Raw genomic sequence first — 13,359 nt, 5'->3', positions numbered from 1 at the left:
CACAAATATTCACTAGAAATGTACTTGAAATCGAAAGCAAGAAACTAACAAAACATTAATCATTAAGTGAAGTAGAAAATTATTTCTTTTCAAAAGTAGACTGATTAATAACTGCCAAATGGTATACAAATTTGATAAACTCTATTATCTAATCTATTAATGTATCACATCGTTTCTTTTATTATTCTCGCTCTTGACGACATATAATTAGCAAAAAGGACGATAAAAATCAATTACATCTTATTAGTTGAATCTCGACCACAATCAACCTTAGTTGGAAGAAGTAATTAATTAAATTAATTATAAAAATAATTTTTTTGCTTTACTTATTTTTATAATTTTGGGTTTTAGTCAATTAATTTGTCAAACTTTTGGTCTTGTATAATAATTTTTAATTTATTACAATTTTGATCTAATTGTTGACGTGACCAAATACAGTCATGTGAAGATTATATTTTTTTTTTTTATCTTTTTCAAACATTGTAATTAATATTTACAAAGAAATTAGGATCTTGGATTCTTGTATGAAGTGAGAAATATATTGGAAATCCTTGTGTTTTGGAAATCTCTAATGATGGAGCTTAATAATATCTACACTTGTGCATGCAAATTTTGAAAATTGATAGGAAATATTACAATATCATAGAAGATTTGTGCAAGCCAAGGAAGTAAGGAAAGTAAATAATTACATGAATGGTGGATTGTGGCCCTAAATTTGGAGATTTTGAATTTAATGGCATGCATATACAAGAACATATCTATGCATGAATTGGAAAGTCTACTAAATAGAAACAAATCAGCAAGACATGCACAAGAAATCAATAGGGTTTGATCCAAGATTCAGCAAATCCTCCCCACCCTTGAACCTAAATTTCGAGCCAATAAAGGTTGTTGGATTAAGGAACGATTGGAGTCAAATAAGGGTGAGATTAATTTGGTGACTGAAATGAAAAAAAAAATCGGGTGATTTCGATGCCATATGGGTAGGATATGACTGTCACATTAAACTCATTCCCTCACCTATAAAAGGCCATCCTCCCCACACCTCACCACACCACAATCTCGAAATACTTAGCTGAAAGTTTCGAAATTTCCAGTAGCATTCCCTAGCCGAAACCCTGCTCAAAGATAGTCCAACGCTAGCCTAGAAAGTGAACCGAAGTGCTGTCCGAGCAAAGAGAAAGAAGCGATCCAATCCCCGAAATCGTGCACTTGCGTGTTAGTATTCAAAAATCAAAGTAAGTGGGCTTGTTTTAAAGATTAATTTCACTTATGCATATTTATTTTCGTTTTCAAAAGTGTGGTCGAGTACAAATTCTTCTTCTACTCCGTTCATGTGTTGTTTGGCATATGGTTTTGGGCACTGGGAGGACTGTATATGAGTGGGAATCCCAATATGTTATGTTTATGACCCTTACACGGTGTGATTGTAACTGTTATATGGTCTCGTATCCTTAGAGAAGTAAAAATTAGAGACTGATATCAGCAAACCATCATAAGTAGAGGAATCTCAGTGACTGATCAATGTTATACATGTGATATGAATTATGTTATGCAAGTCATGTGATTTTCGAAATTTATGCACGTTGCTATGTTGTACTTGATTCGGCCCTCACTTGCTTAGTATTTCTCAAAATACTCACTTCCTTACTCTCCCCTCCCAGATAAAATCGAAGAACATGTTGAGAAAGAAGAGTCAGAACAATTTTGAGGCTGGTGATGTGCAAGATCAGTAGTAGATAGATATTTTGAATTTTATGTTATTTAATTGTAAAACGATTCTGCATTGCTATTTCATTTGGTTGTAAAAACAATGAGATTTGTTTGGGATTTATGAAATAAACCGGCTTTCGGTCTACACTGTACTACAACGCTAGTTGTTTTTCAATTGTGTGATTGTTGAACAACGCCAGTGTCGTCCCTGAATTTCGGGGTGTGACAGTCAGTATTTTTCGGTACTAACCCAAGAAATTTTCGATAGTGAAATATGCTAAAAGATAACAATAAAAATAAAAAATCAAAGTCACTACACTAAAATCAAACTATGACAACTTATATAATTGACCAAAACCTAAAATATTGCTTGATAAATTATAAAGTTTTGTTTAATTAGTTTGAGATTAAAATAAAATAAAATAAATTATAAAGTTTTGTTATTTTATTTTAATCTCATCTATTGATGTCTGAGGCGCCGTAACTTATATATGTAACTTTCATGTACATGTAATTCACTATGGCATGCCTTGCACTTTCATTTATTTATTTATTCATTCATTCTTGAAGTGGCCTTTATGATACAGAACTATATTATATAATTTTCACAATATTTTAATAGTGACTGGTAATGTATAATATAGACAAATTTTATAAAAATAATATCCTGTATATGGTGAGAGCAGGATATGTCTGGGGGCATCTCTTTCGCAAAGTGGAATCAGATTGGCCAAAGGCACTGGGATTTGTTTGGCATGCCCTCTTTACCATCATTCAAACCAAATCCAAACTCCCATTTGCAACAAACAATTGCTTTGATTTCTGTGTCTCAAAAATAAATTTATTATATTCTCTCCAATCCCATGTTTCTTAATTTGCCTATCCAAACATTTCACCCCCATACATATATATTAGCCAGAAAGTGTATAACAATATATATAGTTGAAGGCTTGAAGCTGAAGATGAATAGCGAAACATATATACATAGATCTGATGTTTTCTTGCTTCTTTGTCTTCTCCAGATGTGATTGTTTCTATTCAGGTAAGAAGATTTTCTATTTTCCGCAAATTTGGTAAAAAAGAAAAAGATTTATCTTCGAGTCAATCGATGTTTAGTTAAGTTTAACTATTTTTTCTGATTGATTTTGTACTATAAGATATACTATATATGAATGTCGGAAGATAAAAAGGTTCTTGGTTTTAGTTAAATTCAGTATTTATTGAGAATTTACTCTCTTTTTTTGCTGAATTTATGCTTAGGAAATAAACTTGGGTCTTCTAATTCTTACCCTTTTTTTTAGGAAATATTTTTCTTTTCTTTTTGGTGAATGTATTTTTCATATGTGTTGGTAAATAATATTGTACGTGGTTATGGTTCTTGAATGAATATATAATATGATAAAATTAATAAAAATATATGAGCCAGCCAGCATGCATTTCAGCATACATGATCTTTAATGGAAACACTGTTCTTACGAAAAAGACAGGAAACCACGCTTACAGATATTTCATACGCAAAATAATTATCAATGCCCGAAACATTATGACACACAAAATTAATCAAAGAAGACGTACAAAAAACATGTGGGTTTTCACTGTCATGAACTTTTTAGCACGATACTTTCTCGCTACTCTTTATTGTCCATAAATTTCTCTGCCTGTGTTTCTTGATTGATCCGCAGGTGCTGTCCCAAGTACAAGATTGATCTCCAGATCATATTCTAGATTTACTTCCAGCGGTAGGATTTCGATTTCGCAAGAAAATAGCTAGGAGTTCGTGTAGTAGTAGCTTTTTGGTTTCTCAATCTGCTATGGAGTCGAGGTTTCTGAATCCATACGACAAGGAATACATGAAAATGGCGATGCTAAAGCACGAGGAAACATTTCGGGATCAGGTCCACTTCCTTGATTTTTGATTGAAGAATTTTATTCCAGGGTCTCAGTTGGATTTTACTAAATCAATCTTTTGAATTTGTTGAAATTTTTTCCAGGTTAATGAGCTACATCGTCTGTATCGAATCCAGAAAATGTTGATGAAGGAGATCGCTAAAAACAGGCACAGGCCCTGGAAATGTCTGAACCTAGAGAATCGGGCCGTGGAGTTCATATTTTCAGAACCCGCGGGCGGAAAATGTAGGGTTTTAGATGTTGAAGATGATCTTGAGAATGATCTTGAGCTGACTTTGGGCCCGAAGAGCTACAACCAGAAGAAAATTAAAGCTGCTGAGCAGACTGTTGCATCAGATCTCGGGCCGAGTTCTTCTTCTTCGAAGAGAACAAGAAATTCAACTAGAGAAGAATTGTTGAGCCAGAAGAAATGGGCCGGGCTGGAAATGAGTAACTTAACAAATCAAGAAAGATTAGATAATCCCCATTGGCATTTCAAGGTCTTGAGCTTGAATAAGGCTTGAAAATTGGGAACATGCATGATTGTACCTTTTCGTCAATTGATTCTGTGAATGTTGATTAATGTATCATTCAACTTCTCCGGGAAATTATGGGATTTTGTCCTTCAATTCTTCTTATTACTATTTTACTCTTTCTTCTGAAACGAACCCGAAAACTAGATCCATTTTTCGAATTTTAAAATGAAAGATCTTGCAACACGTCGTGCTTCTGTTTTCGAAATTTTTTATCAGTACTGAACTATGTCCGTAAAACAAATGATCTGTATATTCCATAGGCAACTATCTTGGCTTGATTCAAAAATATCTATGGGAAATCCCGAGAATGCAGCATTGTCCCACATGCGTCACATGCATATAAAGACAATGTACGATTGGTCTTTTATTAGATTTAAATGTGATGAATACCAGAAATCATGTAATGAAAACTAGTACAACTATATATATACACATTATCAAAACCTCTCCTAACTTACTAATCATGCATGGATATCATATTAAGCATAATCCAAAAGAGAAAGGTCTGACAAACAATAAAAGAAATAGAAAAAAAAAAAAAGATTTGATTGAATAGCCTTCTAGACATTTAGTACCGAGACGTCAGTAATGTTGGATTATATTTTACTTTCAATCGAATGACAACGATATCGAGTTTAATTATTCGAAATTCGTTATAACTAATACTAATTATTGATATGAGATGAATTTGAAATCCATATATTAAAAATCCCTGAGTCTAAGTGATTTGATCCAAGCGCACTATTGATGTCCGAAGCAATATTGTTCTGTCTCTAGATCGACCTCAACTTTTATTTAACAAAAAATTTATATTTTAAATTATAAAATCATTATTTACAATATTTTTTCAAGATTTTGTCACCATAATCCATCCTTCGCATTGCTTTCCAATTGCAAGAATCAAAAGATCATTGGAAAACTTGCGTTTCTTTTATATTTAATATAATTAGGCCGACAGAGAATTTCAATTCCATTATTGAGAGCCAATATTATACTTAAATTGGAACCTTTTACAAGTGATTCCATTGCTCTATTTTCTGCAGCAGAGTTACCTCATCAAGGGCCCCATGTATTGTATAATTTCCAAATTATGTTAGTTTTATACTTTTATTCTCCTTGAAAAGATAACAAAACGGGGAGAATCTCAGGTAGATAAGGTTGTTCATATTTCGATGAATTATTATTATTATTATTATTATTATATGAAGAAGTCGACCATTCATGCAATCTTGATATTTTTTTAATGTGCTTCATCTGGAAACTAGAATATAAAAAATTTCCCTAATAAACAATGATTTGAACTGTTTTTATATGTCTGCCATTAAATAAACATAAGATTCCCTTTCAAAATTAATTAACGATAGATTATTCACTTCGAAGTCTTGATCGAAACATGGTCTCAAAACCATACGGTTTATCATCTTATTTTTTATTTTTGTTTTGGTTTAAAAACTAGAGACTTTTTTTGGTTTAAAAAGTAGAACATGTTTCTTGTAAGACGGTCTCATGGATCTTTATTCGTGAGACTTGTCAATCTTGCTCATATTTACAATAAAAATAATACTTTTGACATAAAAATAATATTTATTCATGGGTAACTTAAATAGAATATATGTATCACAAAATTGATATGTGAGACCGTCTCACAAAATTGATATGTGAGACCGTCCTACATAAGTTTTTGTGTAAAAAAATATGGGCATTGATTATATCGCTTTCTGCCCGTCATTTTAGTATCACATATTCTTCTGGACCGCTATTGACTTGGGTTTTATAATTCTCCATCCATACCCAATCTTTTACACTACCCGTTTAATTATTTTTTTACTAGGAATGGGTCGAGGAAGATATGTGTATTCCAAAATTTAAACATGTCGTGTATCGAGTTCTAGTCGACACAACTCATGCCTGAACCAATTGTCATCGCTAGTTGTAATTAAATTAGTTATTATGGGAAGAAGAAAACCCATCATGGAAAAAGGAATGAAATTATTTCCTCCAAAAATGATATAATTGACTTTTAATTTACATTATTTGACAATAAATTTTATGCACAATTGGATATTATTATAAAAGTATGTTTATAGTACACCAATTAAATATAATTAAATTCCTAAATATCAAGGATTGGAATCTCCAATATGATCATCAGATATAATTTCGTTAGTCGGATGCCTAATGCCCGAGTTATTCAAGAAATGGAAGTACTATTGATAAAATTCAACAGATATGCTAAATAGAGAATTTTGGAATTTTCCTAAAATTATAGATTTTTTTTATGAAGAATTTTTGGATTGATTGTTGAGGACAGCCAACAAAATTGATTTTTGAATTTATGAAGAATTTTCGTTAGTCGGATGTCCAGTAAAGTTGATCTGTCATACATATAAAATGTGTGGATTGTGTAAACAATTTTTCAATCCGTCTGTCCCACCTCATTTAATGGTGGGTTGCAAACGGACAAATTACAATAAAATTGTATATCTCCGGCCACCACCTAAAATAAGTAAGTTGAATTGATGATTTATCAACCAGTTAAAAAACGGGTCTTCCCAACCAACTAGTCTATTTTGACATTACTAGACTAATAACTAAAATAAAATTAAAAAGTCGAATGATAAAAAAGGTTTTTCATCAAGAAAATACTTAGAAGAAACTCAATCTCGAATTCCAACTTAGCAAGAAGTCGAATCTCAATCTCAATTTGATTAATACATAATTCATAGCAACAAAAATACATATATAATGTAGACCATCTTCCTATGCACAAACCAATACAATGAATGATCCACATATATTCTTCATTTCGTACCCGAAGTAAAAATGAAAAACTAACCTAATGTACATGTCACGATATCGAGTGACGCCTAGTTTTAGTCAGTTTATTCCAACCTCTGGTACCTGGTAATAATCTACCGAGTTTCCTTGAAACCGAGCTTATGAACGAATATTTTTGCGACAAAGTAGGTTTATCGGTGGACGTGGTGTGGCTAGTCACCAAGGTGCTAACAGGTTTTGACAAAGATTTATTGCCTGAAGATTTTTCTAATTCATTTAACTTCATTTTCATGTTCAGGAGCTCGAGTTTCAAGTCGTGATTCTCCCTTTGTAGAGACGAGGTCTCGTCCCGCACCACAGGGTGAATGCCGACGGACTTATGATTTAGTTTCCCTGAATGAAGAGAGGACTCGTGATTAAGGCTACTATTCATGTCCATGACTTCCCTTAAACGTTGCTGCTCGTAGTAAAGTACTTGAATGATAGTTTGAACCGGTAGCCTATCGTTCTGAGCTGCGTGCGCACATGCCTCTCGAGAGAGCTTTTGACAGTTCATGACGCTGCAAAGTTTCTTTCTCTCCATATCACTTAAAGAAGGATGAGCCCGCTTATGTATACATGAAATGAAACAGAAATATATTGCATAAACGGAAATATTTTTATGTATAACATAGAATATTGACTGAGCATATGTGCTTAAAGTTATAGCTGATGACAACTACGTTTTCAACTAAGATTCACTAGATGTCTTGGCCAATAGAATAGGCCAATGAAAAGAAAATGTGCAAGTACAAACTTATGAAATGAAAATCTCTTAAGAAAATAGTAACTCGTTGTGAATTTGATTTTGACACGCAATAAAATTGTATATTTGAGTACGTATGCTGTCGTATTGAAGGTTGTAACTAGCAGAAATGACGGCCTAAGCAGCACGTTTCGACTATGTCTCTATTTTTGCCTAGATCAGAAGAATCGATCAATGTGAAGAGAATTTACAAAGTACAAACCTTCAAATAAATGTCGATGCCTCTGTACATTCCATCTTCTGTCACTCTTGGCTGTTCAGGTATAAGTTCTGCAAAAACAACAAACTTAGTAACAGATAGATTGCGATCAGAAGCGATTTCCGATAGATAATTCTCCAATAATCGTGTGGCTCTCTCCATATCACTTGCTGAAGGGGAATTATAATCTTCAGCCGCATTATAATTATACCCTATTTTATTCATCTCCCTTTCACATTCAAAGAAATTTTTTGTGATTCTTAGCACGGCTTCAACATCGAACAAAGTATCACCGGTGCAGGAATAAGATGGGATCAAAAGATCATCTAGCGCGGCCTGTGCAAGATGCGAGGCCACTCTCCTCTCCAAATCAAGCTGACAAGCAGCTGTTGTCTCTAAGTATATCGAAGCTCGAAGAAGCATAGATAGAAAGCTGACTGAGATCAAGTTTTTCGCTCTTGGTAAGAGGCTAACTATTGTTTCTAACACGACCCTTTTCTCGTGTTCTTTTCTTGGTTCTATTTTCTTCCGACCCTTTCCAAATATCTCCTAAAACACGAAGAAATTTTTTTTAAATAGGCTATTCATATATGATCAGGAAATAAAAGTTTCTAGGGGTATGTCCTCACCAAACCTCTAAGAGATCTTTGTGCATATAGCATAACTATTTGAGCAAGATCGTGTTGCTTAAATCCTCTTGCTATCAACGCAATGAGAACCCTTTGGAACATATCGATTCGTAGGATGGCCAAATCCTCACCCCACCAATCGGCAGCTCGCTTTGAGCTATCATGACACATAATGATCGATATGGTGTCGATGCTTCTGCTCACCAACCGTACTTCCTCAGCGACAGGAAGAAGGTTTTCCGATGAATGTAAAATTGATACAGCCCCCGACACAGTCTTTAATGCGGCTTCATTTAAATAAGACTCAGTTCGTTGGATCAAATTCCCTGTGCCGCAGTCCTCTGTCATTTCAAGAAACTCTGCTGCACATCTAAGCATGGCGATGTTCTCGGAGGTGATTTCAAAGCCCGTACCATAGCAGAACTTCGCTGCAAGTTCAAATGCCTCCGCCCCACCCGGGACATCGGGGATTTCAATCATGGATTTTGCAGTATCAGTGGATTCTGAGAGTTTTTTGTTTATGTATCCACTTTTTGAGACTAGAGGAAACTGTGTGCATGTAGGAAAAAACATGAAAATAAAAAATTCAGAATTCACCTTGGCCTTTGAATATCAATCAAGAAACTATAATATAGCATCATTCTTTCGGAAAATTTGGTTTGTCATTCCTATCATCGAGTATTATGAAATATTGACTTCGAACACTGTAAGAAATCACCTTCATATTGAAAAATTAATTTAAGAAAGCTAAAATTCAACACCATGAATCAAGATTTCGATTTGGAAACATAGAAATATGTCACCTTGTGCAAAGAAAAGGAAGTTCCTCCTGCAGTAACCGTTACATCACTTGGAATTTCATGGGAGAAAACCCTGTTCAATACAAAAAAAAACTCTAAACAATTTCCCATTTTCATTCCCATTAAAACAAAATTCAAACAAATAATATAAATACTTGGGAATATGATAAAATCCCAGTCCAGTAAGTAACCAGAATGACAAAAACGAAGAAACCAAACCATTGGCCAGTCCTCATCATGGCACAAGAAAGATGCTTTTTTTTCTTAGCAGACATGTTTGCAGCACAGGAAGGTGAACTCTGCTCGTTTTCAAGATCCATCGTCTCAACGGGAGTAGTATTTTTGTAAACCAGAATGTCCAAATCATTAATAAGTTGCTTGGAAGACGAATGGATTCTTGCGGGAAATTGCGATCTGATGAGTAATAAATGTCGATCCTTGTCTTTTTGCTGACAAACACTGAGTGGGCTGAAGAAAAGACTGAATCAGTGATTCTGAGATTGCACAATTATGGTTTCCCGGTCTTATATTGGTTATTTTATCAGCCATTCAGCTTCACAAAGATCATTTGTAGTACTCTTGAGAATTCCATTTACAGTAACCCATTTTACCTAGAACTGGGTGAATATGGTGATGAATTTTGTCCATCGAATCATAATCCTACCTAAATTTGATTTTTTTTTTTAAAAAAAAACAACCTTCCTTTGTTAAAATATACATAGTTTTTTTATAAAAATAATTTTGGCGGTCAAACATCATTTTTTTTTGTTTAAAAAATATCATTTCAAATGTTGAGTTATTTTTCTAAAAAAAATGACCAAATACCACACTGTTTTTATCCAATGAAGTCCAAATAAAATGACAAGGCTTTGAAAAATATTAACATGGTCAAATGGATGGGACAATGTTTTTTTTTTATTTTTTTTTTAAAAAATAAGGTTATATTTTGAAATTTAATTGTAGGAGGTTATCTAACATTGGTCAAATGGATGAGCAAATTATTGGATTAGAATCGAATTTTGACCATTTAGAAAAAAATTGAATTTATAAAATGAAATATGTATTATCTTCCTTTTGAAATAATCGTATTTGTAATACATAATGCCCTTTCAATTTTCTAAGCAAAATTTGGAGGAAGAAAATGATATCAATAATTCTGCAAGTGTGAGGACCCGAACCTAATTCAACACTTAATTGTTATTAAGATCAAAGTTAACAACTAAGTAATAGCGGGACATAAATTTTTTTTTTTAATATACAAGTGCGGAAACATAATATAATAAATCTGGTACACGTGTCAGTGTAATAGTACAAATATTGCACAACATTTATTTAACTTAATTAAAGTTCAGTCGCTAGGTCAAGTACTGAAAATCACTCTACTCTAAGTCCGGATCTCCACGCTAATTCTGAATCTCTCATCCTCTTCCTGATCCTGGTCCTGCCCCACCTGTTGTCATGCACACATACAAAACAAGACAACAGCCGCATAACTCCGGTGAGAAATACATCCCATTATAAACAATGTATACATGCAATCATATACACAATATAAAAGCATATAATAGATATTCATGACATGTATCGAATCAGAAACATAATTCAATATCACGTAATGAATCACACTCAGACTCGGACTCGACTCAATCCTAATCTAGGGATCCCGGTGTCTGGATATTGAAAAATATATCGAATCTCAGTCGATAGGAATGAATCAACTCCTAAACTACATCGATATAATTTATATATCCAGTGTCTGGACGAATCAGCCACAGAATTGGCGAGTCAGCCAATGACTAGGCGAGTCAGCCAGTGCCTAGGCGAATCAGCCGATAGCTAGACGAATCAGTCTATGACTCAATACATACATTGTCTATGAATCAATAGACCACGCACATCAATATCATTAATTGCAAATATCACTGCAATAAACTAAGGTATGTGATTTAGGGAAACTCGAGTCAAACCTCACTCGAGTTGTGCAATCCTAACTCAACATTAATTTATACCTTTCGTTCTGTTACTCTGACTCTGTCGAAGTCTCGAACTCAAAGCCTGTCAATATCAATCTGGCAATAACAATATCAAGGAGTATAATATCAACACCCGTTCAAATCACTACGGGATATAATCAGAATCCAATCAAATTCCGTTTCAACGGCATAGTGGCGTAATCTCAATATACCCAGCCATATCATATCTATCAGATATCAATTCCAACATCTCGTAATCAATAAAGACTCAATTCTGACATCCAATCAACTCCAAAATTCATAACAATTCCATATGATATTTGTTCTTCAGTCCGGTTTCGATTATACGATGTTTAACATGTCAAGAACATCATATATGAATCATATCAATTCCTACAACATCATATTTTCAAGTGATGATAGAACTCAGTAAAACTTACGTCCAGTTGTAGCCTGCGTCGGTAGGAACACAGTACTGAAGTCGGATTCACAATCAAACGGACAGATTTTCTGAACCTTTCTCTCCGTTTTCCCTCTTTTCTTACCTCTGAATGAAGGCTTGTATACATTATATATTCACACGTTGCATGTAAAGGTTAGGTGGCTCGCCCTTTGTAAAACACGTCTCGCGTATATGCGCGACATCACGCGGCGCATATGCGCGAGACCTACTGGGCTGCGCAATATTCTCCTCGGCAGCTCGCGCATATGCGCGTGCAACCTCCGCGCATGTGCGCGACATGTTCTGGAAATCAAATTTTGGCTACTGGACATCTCGCGCATGTGCGCGCTCCCCGTCGCGCATGTGCGCCCACTTCTCTGGAGTTGACTTTGAACCCTCGCACAGCTCGCGCATATGCGCGCACACCCACCGCGCATATGCGCGAGACCCTCTGCCCGTTTCGCGCATGTACGCGTCTTATGTCGCGCATGTGCGCGAAAGGCACTGTCCTCGCACATACATCTTTTCATGCTGAATCAAATCGTGTCCCGATTAATCCTCTCATAATCATATCAAATTATAAATCAATAATTACAGATTACTAGGATTAAATTCTCGGGCATTACAGCAAGATATATTTTGAAATGTGTTCTGTTGTTCATACAGGCTGTGCCACTAAAGCCATGCCCCAGTCTTCGTCCAAATTCTTTATAATACGAATTTTGCAAAGGCACATAGGGTCTACACTATCCATATCAAACCTAATAAAGATGTACTGTAATGTCTCAGATTCGATGACTGTCCTCATTGTACCAAGACGAGTCTTTCCAGCGTGTTTATGTTCTCACTCACATGCATCCTGGGAAACTTCCCAGGAGGTCACCTATCCCAAAATTACCTCAAGTCAAGCACGCTTAACTTTGGAGTTCTTATTTAAATTTAAAAGATTATTTCTCCCTCAATTTTTCAATTTTATTGATTAAAAGCCTAAAAAATATAAATTTTTTTTTCACTTTCCTCCTTGTCCCCATCTTTTATTTTTTAGCTCCGTTCCCGGCTATAATGATATGATCTTTGTATATTTAATTTACATACTTTTTTTTACAAATATATATGTGCATTATGTAAATTAAATATACAAAGATCATATCATTATAGCCGGGAACGGAGCTAAAAAATAAAAGATGGGGACAAGGAGGAAAGTGAAAAAAAAATTTATATTTTTTAGGCTTTTAATCAATAAAATTGAAAAATTGAGGGAGACGGTCGCACTCACCCGTCCCCATTGGCTCCGTCCCTGATGGTAGCTACATTTTTCTAGGGTAATTTCACTCCGCGATCCAAGCGAATCGATGTAGAAGAGAGTCCTAGTTGCCAGTTGCTTGTTTATTTTATTGAGGTGGACAGTGGAATTTATGGTCTCTTGCTTTCATACTCAATAATGGTGTATCATATGTTAACATCCTATTCTATATATCACTATACTATATTGTTCCAGACTGCAGGATCATCCCTACTAGGATCCAAATTTATTTGAATTAAAATTTAATTTTGCACATTTTTAAAAAATATTTTACAACTTTATTTTAATGTATAT

At 34.4% G+C, this 13,359-nt stretch overlaps 2 protein-coding genes across 3 annotated transcripts; one reads left to right on the top strand and one right to left on the bottom strand.

Moving 5' to 3' along the window:
* The first annotated feature begins 2,386 nt into the window (after positions 1 to 2,386).
* Positions 2,387 to 4,229, top strand: LOC142539661 (uncharacterized). The gene is made up of 3 exons (XM_075645259.1): positions 2,387 to 2,755; positions 3,396 to 3,608; positions 3,705 to 4,229. Exons 2-3 carry the CDS (start codon positions 3,525 to 3,527, stop codon positions 4,122 to 4,124), a joined length of 504 nt encoding a protein of 167 aa, XP_075501374.1. The 5' UTR covers positions 2,387 to 2,755; positions 3,396 to 3,524; the 3' UTR covers positions 4,125 to 4,229.
* A 2,062-nt stretch (positions 4,230 to 6,291) lies between these two features.
* Positions 6,292 to 10,004, bottom strand: LOC142539660 (BTB/POZ domain-containing protein SR1IP1-like). Of its 2 annotated transcripts, XM_075645258.1 has the most exons (6): positions 9,567 to 10,004; positions 9,351 to 9,420; positions 8,548 to 9,096; positions 7,923 to 8,467; positions 6,973 to 7,519; positions 6,292 to 6,393 (listed from the first exon to the last, which is right to left on the bottom strand). In XM_075645258.1, exons 1-5 carry the CDS (start codon positions 9,665 to 9,667, stop codon positions 6,985 to 6,987), a joined length of 1,800 nt encoding a protein of 599 aa, XP_075501373.1. In that variant the 5' UTR covers positions 9,668 to 10,004; the 3' UTR covers positions 6,292 to 6,393; positions 6,973 to 6,984. The 2 variants fall into 2 exon arrangements, with proteins under 2 accessions (XP_075501373.1, XP_075501372.1); XM_075645257.1 differs by lacking the exon at positions 6,292 to 6,393 and having other exon boundaries at positions 6,812 to 7,519.
* Positions 10,005 to 13,359: the final 3,355 nt, after the last annotated feature.

The sequence above is a fragment of the Primulina tabacum genome, chromosome 3, assembly GCF_025594145.1.
Source record: "Primulina tabacum isolate GXHZ01 chromosome 3, ASM2559414v2, whole genome shotgun sequence".
Lineage (NCBI taxonomy): Eukaryota > Viridiplantae > Streptophyta > Magnoliopsida > Lamiales > Gesneriaceae > Primulina > Primulina tabacum.
The sequence above is the reverse complement of the archived record's forward strand: the minus strand, read 5'-3'. Positions and strand labels throughout refer to the sequence as shown.

Bases quoted from the DNA above. Each gene is read 5' to 3' on its own strand.
- LOC142539661 (XM_075645259.1), top strand. From the start codon at position 3,525: ATGGAGTCGAGGTTTCTGAATCCATACGACAAGGAATACATGAAAATG. The intron at 3,609-3,704 runs GTCCACTTCCTT...AATTTTTTCCAG, and splicing joins AGGAAACATTTCGGGATCAG to GTTAATGAGCTACATCGTCT.
- LOC142539660 (XM_075645258.1), bottom strand. From the start codon at position 9,667: ATGGATCTTGAAAACGAGCAGAGTTCACCTTCCTGTGCTGCAAACATG. The intron at 9,421-9,566 runs GTTTGGTTTCTT...TGTATTGAACAG, and splicing joins ATGATGAGGACTGGCCAATG to GGTTTTCTCCCATGAAATTC. The intron at 9,097-9,350 runs GTGACATATTTC...ACATGCACACAG, and splicing joins CTTCCTTTTCTTTGCACAAG to TTTCCTCTAGTCTCAAAAAG.